Source organism: Manis pentadactyla, chromosome 3, assembly GCF_030020395.1.
Source record: "Manis pentadactyla isolate mManPen7 chromosome 3, mManPen7.hap1, whole genome shotgun sequence".
Taxonomy (NCBI): domain Eukaryota; kingdom Metazoa; phylum Chordata; class Mammalia; order Pholidota; family Manidae; genus Manis; species Manis pentadactyla.
The window spans coordinates 19581908-19598682 of record NC_080021.1 but is presented as its reverse complement, the minus strand read 5'-3'; the positions used below and the strand labels follow the sequence as shown (position 1 = coordinate 19598682).

Below are 16775 nucleotides of genomic sequence, written 5' to 3'. Positions count from 1 at the left end.
TGGAGCTGGAGGGTATTATGCTCAGTGAAACAAGCCAAGCGGAGAAAGAGAAATACCAAATGATTTCACTTATCTGTGGAATATAAGAACAAAGGAAAAACTGAAGGAACAAAACAGCAGCAGAATCACAGAACTCAAGAATGGACTAACAGGTACCAAAGGGAAAGGGACTGGGGAGGATGGGTGGGTAGGGAGGGATAAGGGGGGGAGAAGTAGGGGGGTATTAAGATTAACATACATGGGGGGGTGGGAGAAAGGGGAGGGCTGCACAACACAGAGAAGGCAAATAGTGATTCTACAACATTTTGCTGTGCTGATGGACAGTGACTGTAGAGGGGTTTATAGGGGGACCTGGTATAGGGGAGAGCCTGGTAAACATAATATTCGTCATGTAAGTGTAGATTAGTGATACCAAAAACAAAGCAAAAAAAAAAAAAAAAAAAGGGCAGTTCCTGTGTGGTAACCTCCAACGAGTTCTACACAAGGGTATAAAGGGCATATAAAAGTGTAGGCAAAGGGTCTGTTTGTGTTTATACAGAGGATCAAAGCCTAATTGGGCTACCCCGAAAATGAACTAAGATACGATATGAAAAAGAACTTCCAACATCTGCACTCTCTGGAAGACTCATGCCAGAAGATGATCATCAAAAAACCCCAACAAAGATCCACGCACTGCTACAGCTGTAGATGCACTCATCCCACCGGTTCCTGGACTTGCCATGGGAATGAGGAAGGAGATATCTAAGCTGGCCTGTGCATACAGTAAAACAACTAATTTGACTGGATCTATACTGTTGGAACTCAACCAAGAATTTGGAGAAGTGCAAATTGTAGCGCTCCAAAGTCTTACAACTACAGACTATTTACTGTTAAAAGAACATATGGCATGTGAACAGTCCCCAGGAATGGGTTGTTTTAATTTGTCTGATTTCTCTCAGACTGTTCAAGTTCAGTTGGACAATATCCACCATATCATAGATAAGTTTTCACAAATGCCTAAGGTGCCTTAATGGTTTTCTTGGTTTCACTGGAGATGGCTGGTAATTACAGATATGCTTTGGTTATGTAACTATACTCCTATTATGTTAATGTGTGTGCGCAATTTAAGTAGTAGCTTAAAACCTATATATGCTGAAGTTACTCTACAAGAAGATTTGTCAAAGAAATAATCAATCTTCCCATGTTTTCTTCCGTCTGCTACTTCTATAGCTTTTCTTCTTCCTTCCTAATTACAACCCTTAAATAGAATTCGTGCCTCATATCAAATTTACCGAGTATCATAATTCTTCCAAGTGGTAAAGATACCTCAAGACAAATGCTGGGCATAGAAGCCACAGGGCATAAATATGCAAAGAAGTAAAAAGCTAACCTTTTCAAACAATAAGGCTTCCCTCTCACTTACCAACTTCACATTTCCCTGTATGGCCCCGGAAGATGACTGGTTAGCCAGAGACGGGTAAGATTTCTCAAGGGAGGAACAACCTAAGACAGGCACAGTCGCAGGGGGGCCATCAGGTGAGAAATTGGGGATCAACAGAGGTGAGGCTTAGAACCTCACCCCCCCTGTTCTGAGAGAAATCTTCTGCATACGTGGATGTTTTATTGCCCTGGTCTAGCTTGGATTAACACATAGTCTACAGGCACACACCTGATCATCTACATTTGCTCTCTTACAACACTAAACTATGTTTTCTACCTTTATCTTGTATCTACCTACCACTTCAGCATTTTATTAAAAATAATAATAATAAAGAGAGAAATGTGGTATCCACATATAAATCAAGTATAAAAACCAAATGAGTATTCATATTTGAACTGACTGTTTAGAGTTCATAATGCATGAGCAAAACCGAAAGTTTCTGCGATGACTGCCCTTGTACTGTTCACTATGTAACTTATTCACTATGTAAGAATTTGTTCTCCATGTAAGAACTTGGTTATTATGCCTCAGAAGAATGGAGACTGACGAAAATTAGGCTTGGGGTGGATTAATGATTGTGCATTGAGCATTGACTCCCCTATACAGAATTTTATTGTTGTTAACAACCATTCGATCAATAAATATGAGAGATGCCCTCACAAAAAAAAAAAAAAAAAGGATAGACTTCCAATGGTAAAATAAATAAGTAACCAGGATGTAATGTATAGCATAAGGAATATAGTCAAGATATTGTAACAGCTTGGTAGGGTGATAGCTGGAACCTAGAATTATGTATATAAATGTTCTACCACTGTGTTGTACGCTTGAAACTAATGTAATGTAATACTGTGTGTCAACTGCCCTTCAATAAAAAATAATTATTAAAAAAAAAAAAAAGCATAAAAACATAGGGTTTTAATTACAGTTTAAAGTTTTTATTATGGAGAAAGAATAATAAAATGATCTCTACATCTTCATCACCAGTTTTGTTAATGACCAGTACTCCTTTATGTCTTTATCCAACAGCTTTAAACAAAAAACCCAAGAGATCATATAATCTGTAAACATTTCATGTTAATTACTTCATGTATGTATTTCTGACATAAGAATCTTAAAAAACTCCTACAATACTATTAAACCAATATACATGACAATAATTCCTTAGTATCACCTAATGTTCAATTTTCCCTTATTATCTCAAAATAACCATACATTTGATTTGTTCAAGCCAAGATCCATACTGTACTTGGTTAAATGTCCCTCAAATCCATGATATTTCCCACTACACCAGCTTTTTTCTTTTTCCATGCCATTTATGTGTTGAAGAAACTGGATCATTTGTCTTGTAGAACTTGCTTCCCACTTTTTTTTTATAGCTGATATACAATATTATATTAGTTTCAACATAGTGATTTGACACTTACATACATTATTATTATTTTTAGTTACATACATTATTAAATGCTCATCCCAGCTACTTTAGTTACTATCTGTCAACATAGGAAGATGTTACAGAACAGTTACAAAATAGTTAAAGAATTATTGACTATATTCTCTATGCTGTACTTTCATCCCATGACTAATTAATACTATGAATGAAATTTTGTGCCTCTTTATCCTTCAGCTATTTCACTACCCACTCCAGCCCTTCCCCCATGATAACCACCAGCCACTTCTCAGTGTCTGAGTCTACTGCTGTTTTGCTTATTTTGCTTTGTTTTTATATTCCACAAATAAGTGAAATCATATGATATTTGTCTTTCTTCACCTGGCTTATTTCACTGAGCATAATACCCTGTAGGTCCATACCCACAAATAGCAGGATTTTCTTCTTTATGGCTGAATAATATTCCATTGTGTCTATGTACCACATCCTCTTCATCCATTCATCTATTGATGGACACTTAGGTTACTTCCATATCTTGGTAATTGCAAATAGTGAGGCAATAAACATAGGGGTGCATATATCTTTTTGAATCAGAGATTTTTTTCCTTGGGTAAATTCCTAGAAGTGGAGTTACTGGGTCGTATGGTACTTCTATTTTTAGTTTTTTGAGGAGTTTCCATACTGCTTTCCATAGTGTATAGGAGGGTTCCTTCCCACATCTGGATCGGGCTGATTGCATCTGATTGGGTCATTTAACTTGTCCTCTATCTTTCATATTTCCTATAAACTGGAAGTTAAATCTAGAAGCTTAATAGGTGCAGGTTAAACTATTTGGGATAGCATTATTTTATAGAAGATACCTTGTGCTTCTTATTGTATACTTCAGGAGTATACCAGTTTCTCACTTAAGATCATTGGGATGGGTTTAGGTGCGGTGTTATTAGCTTACTCCATCAAAACTTCACAATCATCATTTCCCTTACTATTTTATCAGCCATTGATAATTACTGCTCAGATCAGGGTTTCTCAGTCTTGGCAAAATGGACAGTTGGGGCCAGATAATCTTTGCTCTGGGAACAGTCCTGTGCACTGCAGGACATTTAACAGCATCCCTTGTCTTCACACTAGATGCCAGCGTGTACCTCCCACCCCCAAGTTGTGAGAATCAAAAATATCTCCAGATGTTCATCCCCTGGGGAGCAAAATCACTCTCAGTTGGTCTAGATCCATTATTTCATAAGAGGTTGCAAAATGTTGAGTTTTTTAACTCAATAATTTCTTTTACACTTATTAAGTGTGATTTCCCTATAAAGAACAATGTTACTTCATCAACTATTAAATTACTCTGAATCATGGTTGTAAGACAGGAAAAAGAAATGCTTGTTTCAGTCTATCAATTTTCAGAGTAATAAGTCACTGTCTTAGCAACTTTTAGAATGACCAATTAGGTTAAAAAAAAAAATCATCAGTAAAAGTTGACAGTTTTCATGTATTTGATGCACTTAAATTTACTGCAGTCATTTTCGGTATGCAAATTGTCCCATCTTTAGCCAATGGAAACTCGTTTAGAATTGACTATGTCATTCTGATATGACCCCAGTAGTCTGTGATTGCTTCATTTGCTTCCAGGCATTACAAGATATTTCATGCTTGTCTTATTTCTTGCCTCAGTTCTCTTATCTGCCATCTCTCCTAAGAGTCCAGTATTTAGAGACCACAGTCTGGCTGCTAGGGGGTACAAACTGTTACTGCATTGTGATTGCTTCTAGCCTTTTTAGTGTCCAGGGCTAGGAATTATATTTTCTTAAAAGAAAAGAAAAAAAAAAAATCAACATGAGTTCATACTTGTCTTTCGAATTCAAAGTAAATATTTTAGGGTTTTAATTTATCTTCCATTTTTAAAAATTTAATTTGTGTATTTTTCCTAGGCTAAAAATCTTATTTTCTATTGCATTCATATAATTACTTACACATTGTCCTATAAAATTATTACTAACAATAAGCTGAAGAATACAGTTCAATCATGTTCAATGTGTAACTTCTAAAAAATTTAACAAAAATGTTTACTCAGATTTTTAATGTTTTTGGTTATAAAAGAAATCACAAAACTTACATACTAAATTTCTAAAAAAATAAGTAAAAAAAATATGTATGAATGAGATGACATGGACTTGCTAAAATTATTCTGTAATTTTTATTACTGAAATGTCTCAAAAGTTAGAACTATTAGAATAGTAAATACTCAATTACTTGATTGCAAAGTAATGGTAGCATTCTTAAATATGTTTCTCCCTATTTACACAATGAATACAGTACAGCTGATGATGAAATGCGTCACATATAAAAAGTCTGTATGAGTACTTGTACGGTATGTACAGACACAACTATTTTAATCATAGCACTTAGCATTTTAATTTACTCAGAAACAAATGAAATTGTACAGCATCAAGTCAAAGAAGGCCACTGGACTACAGTACATACTGTCAGGTTTAGAGAAGTCAAAAGCCTACTTATCACTCACATTATCATGTCTTGTTCCTCTTTTTTATTATTGAAAGGAAAAAATAATACTGGCGTATATGGAGGCATGCAAACATTTGCTTTAGGGTATCCCAAATTATGCAATTAAAGGTAATTCATGGGACGATACACAAAGAAGCTCTGAAAAACTGAAGATAAACTGAGACTAAAAGAAATTTAGACTCAAGCTGAGGCAGTCACTCACACTAAGGTAAAGCGTTCCCTTGGGTAATCAGTTTATCATAAGGAGATGCAATTTTCCTATCCTGAAAACGAGGAAGTTGGGCTAGTACTAGAATATCAAACCAACAGTCATGTGTACACGCTAAGACATATTTTGTTTGTCCCAGGTAGTATCATAAAAGCATCAGAATTTGTTTTCAACATTTAAAAGATATTTAACACAAAAATTTGAATATAAAATTTAAGAAAGAGCAAATTTATTTTTCAAGTTTGAATCAGCTTCTGCACCTCACTAATAAGGTAGAGCTAAAAAACAACTGGCTGTGCTCTTCTAATTGGAAACTTAGCCACATCCCCCACCATAACCCCCTTCAATTGGCTTGCCTCACTCCATTTACCTCACTGGCCAGTGGGCATTTATGTTTATATCATGCGTTAAATTGTAACCAATATTTTAATATCATGCTGGAGAACATCCTGCCATCCAGAACCACTGGTTTACTTTTTCTTCTGTTCTAGTACCAAAAAGAGGAAACTACTGGTTTGTAAAGTGTCTTTCACCACTTAACATTCTATCTCTCATGCAAATCAGTACAGCTCAGAATGTAGGAAGAAAGATGCCATCAATCAAGTTTTACCTGTGAATTTGGTCTTGCCTGCTTGATCGTACTGGAGCCAAACCATCGATTTCATCAAAGAAAATAATTGATGGGCGCATCTGATAAGCCTAGAAGGCAGGTCCAGTGGTTGCATGTTATCATGGAAAAACTATAAATATGCAGTCTTAACTTAAACAATTTTAATTCACTTACACTCCAACTCGCTTATAAGAATTTACTTAAAACTTACAAGCCTAAATGTAGACTTAAAAGCTATGTTTTAAGGATTCAGACTAAATTAGAATAACACAATTTAATTTTATTTGATTTTTCCACTGGAAATATTCAAAATACATACTCCACAGGTTATATACCTTAGAGTTTATATAACTAGTTATTGGGAAACAACAGATATCTATTAAAGATCAACTGTCAAAATAAGACAAAGTATTAAAGATGGTGACATAGCATTCCTCCCTGTCAGGATGGGAAGACAGTTAACAAGATACCAGAGTTTAAGAAAAAATCTATTTCAAAGAACCTCAGTAAGTTCTATAAAGATAATTAAAAGCATTTGCAATAATATGCCTCAGTAGATCAGAATGTATTAATCTTACAACATGCTATTAAAATAATCTAGTATATGAAACTGAAAGCCACTCTAGGACAAACTAATCTTCAACTTGCATATTGACACAACGCACTACTGTTAGGAAACTGCTACTCTCTAAGTATGAGACCTAAGACTCCATAGACTAAACTCAATTATTAGTTCCTCTTCTTAGTATAAAATTGTCATCATAAATCAGTGTTATCTTGACATACAAAGGAAAATAATCTAGAAAGATTATATATTTGGTCTAATTCTGAAAAGTGATTAAAATGCAAGACTTATCTAATCCTTACATATTTAATATCTACATTGATTATAGATCTATATAGGTAAACTTTAATATCATACCTGATCAAATAGCAATCGTAGCTGTCTTTCAGACTCTCCTACCCATTTACTCAGACAATCGGCACCTTTCCTCATGAAAAATGCTACTCTCTTATCCCCTTGACTGCACTCATTGGCAAGTGCTCTAGCAACCAGAGTTTTTCCAGTTCCAGGTGGACCATAAAACAAACAACCTCTATAAAATAACAAGTATTATTTTAGTACTAAATTTAAAAGTAGACTACTTAAAATTAGAAACCAATTTCATGCATGTAACTTATTAGTAAATCAAACAACTGAAATATCATTTCAGTCCACAAAATACAAAACCTGGGAATTAATATTGCTACCACTAAATAAATATTGAAACTATATAAAACCCTTTTATTTGAAACATGTTTCCCTTTATTCATTCATCATGCTCATCATATTACCTACTTTGCAGAGAAGTCTCATGCTTAATGTGACTCGACAGTTTACTTTTGTAATGTAACAGAGGGAAGAACAAAAAATTTCAGCTATAATTTTTGGTCTCAGTGTCAGGAACATAATACCAAAAGTTTTGTGAGAAAACAGTGCTGGGAGTGAATAGGCGAGAAAGTAAGAAAAAAAACAAAAAGAGAGAGAGAACTTTAAGAAATAATGGTGGCTGGGTAGGAGGGACTAGAATAACACAAAATAATTTAAAATAATTTTTGATAACATCATGTAGCCAACAACTTTTTCATGTATTTCCAAAGTTATTCATAGCTCTTAGGATAGAACTCTGAGAAAATGGGTTATCCTCATAATTCTCATTTGAAATGCCAAAGAATTTAGAAATAGAACATGTCAGGGATTAAGTTCTACCAAAGTAACAAGAAATAATCAATTTCAGACCACCAAATAACTGTTCTTGAAAAGAAACTTAAGGAAGATCTCAGAAAGACAATTAACAAAATAAGAATAGTGGGGAAAAAAATCCTAAGTGATGGATTAAATCTATTAAAAAATAAGAATAAAGTATTAAAGAAAAATAGTTAAGAAATGGACATAATCAAATGCAGATGAGAAAAAAAGCAACTGTTAAGAAAACAATCAAATTAAATAAACCACAGTGATTTCAATGTACAAAAGCCAAGGCAGTTACAGATTTTTAAAATATATCTATTTTTGCAAATGACATATCTGATAAGGGGCTAATATAAAAATATATAAAGGACTCATACAACTCAATATCAAAAAAACCTGATTAAAAAATGGGCTGAGGACTTGAATGTTTTCCCAAAGAAGACATACAGATGGCCAACAGGCACATGAAAGATGCTCAAAATCACTAGTCATCAGGGAAGCGTAAATAAAAAACCACAGTACGATATTATCTCATGCCAGTCAGAATGGCTACTACCCAAAAGACAAGAAGTAACAAGTGCTGGTGAGGATGTGGAGAAAAGGGAACCCTTGTACAGGGTTAGTGGGAATGTAAAATGGTGCAGCCACTGTGGAAAGCAGTATAGCGGATTCTCAAGAAACTAAAAATAGAAATACTAAAGGACACAGTAAAACTCTACTGGGAATTGACCTGGAGAAAACAAAATTACTTATCTGAAAAGATAAATACAACCCTATGACAACAGCTAAAATACAGAATGAATCTAAGTGTCCATTGATAGATGAATGGATAAAGATGTTGTACAAATATACAATGGAATACTGCCCAGCAATAAAAAGAATGAAATCTTGCCATTGGCAACAACATGGATGGACTTAGAGAGTATAATGCTAAGTCAAACAGAGAAAGACTAACATGTGATTTCACTTATAGACTCTACAAAACAAAAATGAACAAACAAAACAGAAATAAATTCCTAAACAGAGAGAACAGACTAGTGGTTGCCATTAAGGGAGTATGGGGGAATGGATGAAAAAAGGGAAGACGGATAAATTAGTGAGGATGCTTGCTACCTCGAGTTGGATGATGGTTACAAGAGTGTATACATATGCCAAAATCCATCAAGCTGTACACTAAGATTGATGTATTTTATTGTATGTGCCTCAACCAAAAAAAAAAAAATCTATTGAGCCAAGAAACTTATTTGTGAGACTGCATCTGAAAGAAGGAACTAAGGATTCACAGAAAGAGGATGCAATGATATTTCATGATACTGACAACTGTGATAATGAAGTTAGGAGAAAACTAGTCAGCAACAGAAGAATCAAATAAAATGTTACACACTTACACAATGGACTATTATTCCATCATTAAAATGGAAAAAGAACATACCATATGAAAACTCAGCAGCTTAACACAACTATATATTTGATTTTTTTATGAGGGGAAATGCATGCTATAATGAAGGAAAAATGAGGAAAAAATGAGTTTATTGTTTCTTTTTAAATTCAGTAAATTATTTTAACTAGTTAATTTCACCATTTCCTGTAAGCAGTAAATGCTATTTAATATTAATACCTTTATGGTTTTAAAAAATGTTTTAATTCACCAACATTCGACTAAGTGATTTTTGGTACATAACTTCTATAATGGAAAAGGAATAAAAGCTTATTCGTTTTAAAAAGTTTACTTTTATAGAAGGTAACTGAGGGAGAAAGTTGTATAAGGAAAAGTGGAATAAAAAGTCAGTAATGAAAGACCTATACCCTGAAAACTACAAGACACTCAAGAGAAATTAAAGGGGACACTAACAAATGGAAACTCATCCCATGCTCTTGGCTAGGAAGAATTAATATCATAAAAATGGCCATCCTTCCCAAAGCAATATACAGATTTGATGCAATCCCTATCAAATTACAAACAGCATTCTTCAATGAACTGGAACAAATAGTTCAAAAATTCATATGGAAACACCAAAGACCCAGAATAGCCAAAGCAATCCTGAGAAAGAAGAATAAAGTGGGGGGGATCTCACTCCCCAACTTCAAGCTCTACTACAAAGCCATAGTAATCAAGACAATTTGGTACTGGAACAAGAACAGAGCCACAGACCAGTGGAACAGATTAGAGACTCCAGACATTAACCCAAACATATATGGTCAATTAATATTTGATAAAGGAGCCATGGACATACAATGGGGAAATGACAGTCTCTTCAACAGATGGTGCTGGCAGAACTGGACAGCTACATGTAAGACAATGAAACTTGACGATTGTCTAACCCCATACACAAAAGTAAATTCGAAATGGATCAAAGTCCTGAATGTTAAGTCATGAAACCATAAAACTCTTAGAAAAAAATATAGGCAAAATTCTCTTGGACATAAACACGAGTGACCTTTTCTTGAACACATCTCCCCAGGCAAAAAAACAAAAGCAAAAATGAACAAGTGGGACTATATTAAGCTGAAAAGCTTCTGTACAGCAAAAGACACCATCAATAGAACAAAAAGGTACCCTACAGTATGGGAGAATATATTTGTAAATGACAGATCTGATAAAGGCTTGACATCCAAAATATATAAAGAGCTCACACACCTTAACAAACAAAAAACAAATAATCCAATTAAAAAACGGGCAGAAGAACTGAACAGACAGTTCTCCAAAAAAGAAATTCAGATGGCCAATAGACACATGAAAAGATGCTTCACATCGCTAGTTATCAGAGAAATGCAAATTAAAACCTCAATGAGGTATCATCTCACACCAGTAAGGATGGCTACCATCCAAAAGACAAACAACAAATGTTGGCGAGGTTGTGGAGAAAGGGGAACTCTCCTACACTGCTGGTGGGAATGTAAATTAGTTCAACCATTGTGGAAAGCAGTATGGAGGTTCCTCAAAATGCTCAAAATAGACTTACCATTTGACCCAGGAATTCCACTCCTAGGAATTTACCCTAAGAATGCAGCACTCCAGTTTGAAAAAGACAGATGCACCCCTATGTTTATTGCAGCACTATTTACAATAGCCAAAAATTGGAAGCAACCTAAGTGTCCATCAGTAGATGACTCAATAAAGAAGATGTGGTACATATGCACAATGGAATATTATTCAGCCATAAGAAGAAAACAAATCCTACCATTTGCAACAACATGGCTGGAGCTAGAGGGTATTATGCTCAGTGAAATAAGCCAAGTGGAGAAAAACAAATACCAAATGATTTCACTCATCTGTGGAGTATAAGAACAAGGGAAAAACTGAAGGAACAAAACAGCAGAAAAAAAGAAAAAAAAAAGTCAGTAAGTAATATACACAAACTAGAGAAAAAAATAAGAGGATAAAAAAGCATGGTGGTATAGAAAGTTCGGGAATTAGACACAACAGACTGAATACACGGTTTTATCTGTGCTCTCCCCTTAATTCCACCAAACGCATAAAACAAAGCAGACAAGAAAAAAAGATGATAGCACTCAATTTGAAAAAAGCCCAATAAAATTTTGCCAAGTTAGAATGCAGATGACCTTAGCAGACCTTGGAAAGCTAAAACAGAGAAGCCCCCAGTAAGAAAGCTAACTTGTAAAGCCCCTCTCAGAATTTAGAAGCAACAGATCTCAAGGCAGGAGTGAAGGGTGGAGTTGAAAGTAGGAGGACAGAATAAGATATTGTTAAAGACAGTGACACCACCCTAATCCCCTTTCCCTACCCTGTGTAGGCAGCTTGCTTGGATGTTTAGTTTGTAGCAGAAGACAAGATGAGATGTTGCAGGGATTCAGTTAAAAATTCCATACTTAATGGTGGATGCTACCAACCCCTGGCTCAGGCCTACCACTAACACTGGCAGCCAGGCTCAGAAGACTGGAAGATTAGTCTCTGGGAAAAAATACTCCTAGACTTTGAAGGCTTCTGGTGAAAGAATCAACCCCATCAATCACTGTAAGGTGAGGATTAAAAGTTAACAAGCCCTATTAGCAAGATCCTAAAAACATGCTTCATTCTTAAATATTAACAGAGGGCAAGGATCACTAGACACTTAAGGAAAGCCTCTAATATCAAGAGATGAAAACAAGAGAGAAAAGGTATAAAAAGATTAATCCAGAAGGCTCAGTAGTCAAAAGACTGAATGAATTGAGGGAAGAGAAAAAAATGGAGTGGAAAAATTACCAAAGAAGTGATATAAAAAAAAACCCCAGAAATCACGGACATGTTTCCAAATTGTAAAGATATTCAGCACAAGGAAGGGGGAAGGGAAAAAGATCATTTGAGTGTGGTTACAATGACCATTCTCAAAAAGAAAATAAATAAAAATATCCCCATGCTCTCTTTTTTCTCAGGACATTCCTGGAATGTGCTCCATTAAAATAAAGCAATGAACCCAGTACTGAAAGACACATAAAGGAAATCTCATAATGATGGTGATGTTAAGTCCCAAGGCTTAGTTGTGTTATAAGAGTAAAAGCAACTAGTACAGATGGAAACAGGAGAACAAAAGCTCCAGGAATATGTGTCTAAAAATGAGGAGCCAACAGATTACCTGATATGCTTTACTGTATCATACAGAGTTTTATAGCTCTAGTGAACACTTTAATAGATGAATTGATAAATATATAAAACTAAGTACAACACTCCCCTCAGGCATACATTAAAGCTGAGGGGAAGAGAAGGGTGGTAAAAAAAAAAGAGGAAATGTAGTCATAACATACTATACATTGCTCAGCTATAAGAACTATTTGCACAACCATAAAGCAAACACTGAAAATTGATTTGGTAACTTTATATATGTATAAATAAATCACTGGTAGCATATGATGATGGGAAAAAAATGTGTCTATGTGTAGGGTGGTTAAAGTAAAATAGTCAAAGAGTTATTACTGTTCATAGTTAGAAGTCTATATAGATTGTGTCTAAATAGTCAAAAATTATACTATAAGCATATTGTTTAGATATGTACAGGTAAATATCTAACAGCTAACGGAATTGAAAATAGTTGGCTCTGGGACGTGAGAATTGAGATAGGGAGGAGTAGAGGAGGGACTACCGCCATTTTTTTCTTTGTACGACTTATAGCACTGTTTGACTTTTAAAATTATATAAATATATTTTGATACATCATAAAAATAAAATAGAGTATGTATGGAAACAATTTTACTAATGTATGAAAGCCATAGGGAATGATTTTTTTTTTCATGGAGATTCCATTTTGAAACCCTTTTCATGTTAAACATTAAGAGAGTAAAAAATATTCATAACATCCAGGACCTTGCAAGGAAAGTGTAACAAGCTACTATAGACCTGAAAAATTTCAACAGAGAAACATTATTTTTCTGGACAGCAGTAGCATAGCACAGATTATGGCTAAAATAAAATGTATAGTTAAGTTACCTTGGAGGTTGAATTTTGAATTTTTCAAAGACTTCTGGATAAAGTAATGGAAACACCACCATCTCTTTTAGAGCTGCAATATGATTAGACAGGCCACCAATACTATCAAATCGTACCTGATAATGGAAGGGCAACATGGACATGCTTAGATTTGGAGTCAAAATTAAAATGTTACTCAAGCCCCACATTACACCCAACCAACACAAGTCAACAGTATCTTAGTTGTTGCCTGAAGATTTTAAAGAAAAAAAGTCTATAAAGATTAAAGTTCCTAATTAGAAAAATTGGAGTCTCTCTTTAACTTTAAAACTTAGCTAAAACAACGAACAATATTATAGTCCAAGTATACATTTCAAGACAGTACTCACTGAAGAATCTAGCTGCATTGGATCAACATCAGCAAGGCTCACTCCAATTTTCATTCTGTCTTTATAAATTCCTTTTAATTCATCTTTCCGAAAATTTAGTGGGAGGCATCTGTTTCTAAAAGATTAAAAAAATAAAACACCCATCAGCTCACCTTCCTCCCCCAAGTTGCATGTTAGAATATGGACATTTTTCTTAAGAACTAAAAAAAAACACTTGAGTTTATGTGTAGCAAATTCCTCACTTTCTTTATAGGTCGAGACTTTAAGTGTTAGAAATATTTATATCTGAAGCTTTATTAGTAGAGGTATACAATCAAAGTACTTCATGGTTGAGAATTCAGGCAGTTATTAATATATATTATAATGATTATATCCAACATATCCGGAGTGTTCACCATTTGCCAGACAGTGGTTTTGTTTAAGGTGTTTTACACGTGTTACTTCATTAAATACTCTGAAGTCTTATGCAGTAGGTATTATTTCCCCTATTTTAAAAGAAGGCAGGTACAGAAAGGCTAACTAAAATGTCCAAGGTCACACAACTAGTAAGAGACAGATCCAAGAATCAAACCCAAGTGTTCATACCCAGTGTGTACCCAAGACCTGCAACAGCTCTGTTACAATACCTCTCAGCAAAATACTCATAGTCCACCAGTACTTGTACCCACATCAATCGTCTCAAGCAAGAATGAATCACTACTTTCCTAACTACTTTCAAAAACAGTTATGGTAGGTTACAAAAAATATACCTAGAAGAACCTGCTTGTTTTACAGATGGAAGAATGAAAACTGCTTATTAGATATTAAGACACTTGTACCAGAATGCCTAAGCAAATAACTGTGGCAACTGAACACAACAAGCCCATCATGCTCACTCCAAGCAACAATTCTTGCTGGCTCCAAACTCTATGAGGAATTTACACTGTGAAATCTAAGATGAACAAGTTTTCATCTGTGGCCTTATAAAAGCTATTTCTTAAATAATTCTTAATAGAAATATAACTGTATAATAAAACCCATGGGATTTAGATGCACATTTCTATGAATGAACATGAAGAAATATCCAAGTAGTCTAAGCATGTAGCTTTTGGATGATCTAACTCATTGCTGTCCAAAATAAATAAAATGCAAGTCAAAAATGTAATTTCAAATTTTTCTATTACCCATGCTAAACAAAGAATGAAAGTAAAATTTATGAATAATTTTATTTACCCCAAATATCCAAAATATTATCAATTCAACATGCAAAATCATTATTTTAAAAATCAAGATATTTTACATTCTCTTTCTTTGTATTGCCTTTGAAAGCTAAGAGTGCATTTTTTTACAAAAAACTTTAGAGTTTACCTCAAATCAGACTAGCTACATTTTAAGTGCTCAAGAGCCACATGTAGCTAGTGGCTACTATATTGATTGGACAAGGCAAATCTGATGTAAGAGATTAGAATTTAGGATACAAAGATTGGTTTGGATACCTCTTTTAATTATTATGTTCCAATTGCTTCACTGAACATTGTTTTCTGTTCTAATATTATTATATTAGAATATAAGCACTGCATTTTTTCATTCACCCACCTACATCTGTAAAATGGTAATAATCTTTGCTCTTTCTACTTCCTATAACTATTGTGAAAATCAAGTGAGTTGATTAGCATGGGTAGACCTGTACTACAATGAGTTATGAAATGGGTAAACCCTTAAATTTTCCTGAAGAGTTCTATAATAAGAATGTATTATTATTATAAACAGAAAAAAAAATATTTGAAATGAAACAAGTTGGTAAACACTGACGAGGAAATATAATGAGGAAAAATAACAAGAAAACATATATTCTAACCTGTTAGTACTGTAGATACTTCAAACAAGACAGCATTCTGATTTATACATTAACCTGTTGTATAATTTTTTAATTCAGTGAACCTGCACAAAATCCCAAATTATTCAGCTTTCTCACCAATAAAAAAAAAAAAGGTTGGAAGTTTTAAAAGGTATCAATATGGCATTTACCTGCTGATAGCTCTATTACGGCTCCTTTTTCGTCGTCTCTCAAAGTGTTCATCTTCAGAAGACGAAGATGAAGTAGAGTCACTACTATGGATTGCATGCCTTCGCCTAAAGAGGAAAAATGAAATTATGATGAAAGAGGGAAGGAAAAAGAGGCATAAAATGTAAACACCACAAATACCTAATGATCCAAAAAGTTTTATCATAGAATACATTTGCTGAATGAAGTAAACTTTACTGACTGAATCTTTTGAAGGGTATAAAAGACTCAAATAACAAATGGGAAGGGAAAAAAAGATAGAAGGCTGAGGCAGACTGACCATAAAATGTTCATTAACATACGGTCCAGACAGAATGACTTCTTAATCTTTATATAAATCAGTTATCCTCAAAGAGAAAGGTGGGATACAGAGGATATACTCTTTGGGACTATAATTAGAGAAATTATTTTCAAAATTATATATCTATATATATATATAGATATATAATGACAACTATATATAATATCACATTTGGAAGGGAGTCCCTGATTTTGAAATGTCAAAAACCCTAAAAGGAAAACATGAGAATTTGTATGTAAACCAAAGGGGAACACGAATGGCTAAAAAAAAAAAAATGCTAGGGAATAGCAAGGAGTAAGATGGGCTTTTATCCACAGTATCATCATCTGTAATTTACTGTCACTTAACAGCTATGTAAATGTGGATGAGTTACCCAACCCATAATAGCCTCAATTTTCTCACAAAACAATATAAAAATATAATTAAATTCTTAGGCTGGTTGTTAGTATTAAACAAGATTCCAAGTGCTACAAATATTCAAAAAAAACTTTAATCACTTCTACCTTTGGACAGTTGCAAAAGAACTACACAAAAAGCAGATTCAACTTGGGAACACCTTTAATCATTCTATTGGCACAGGGTCTAGAGCTTTTCCTGAATCAGTGAAATTATGCTAGGTAGTTATTTCAAAAAATATAAAAGATTTCACAATCTAGATTATCTGTAAAATGTAGGTACAGAATCTTATACCTAAAAAACCTGAAAATAAGCTTTTCCATTATTTACTTGTTCCAGGTAACCTTTGCAAATCCCCCCACAA

General features: G+C 34.2%; 1 protein-coding gene across 3 annotated transcripts in view; it reads right to left on the bottom strand.

Annotated features, from left to right (window-relative positions):
• The window catches only part of ATAD2 (ATPase family AAA domain containing 2), a 98332-nt gene that overhangs the window by 39677 nt on the left and 41880 nt on the right, over positions 1-16775 (bottom strand). For all 3 annotated transcript variants that reach the window (XM_036925524.2, XM_036925520.2, XM_036925522.2), the window contains 5 exons: positions 15678-15782; positions 13671-13785; positions 13303-13418; positions 7071-7245; positions 6149-6237 (listed from right to left, as the gene is read on the bottom strand). In XM_036925524.2, the coding sequence (XP_036781419.2) occupies positions 6149-6237; positions 7071-7245; positions 13303-13418; positions 13671-13785; positions 15678-15782 (600 nt within the window). The remainder of the gene's footprint in view (positions 1-6148; positions 6238-7070; positions 7246-13302; positions 13419-13670; positions 13786-15677; positions 15783-16775) is intronic.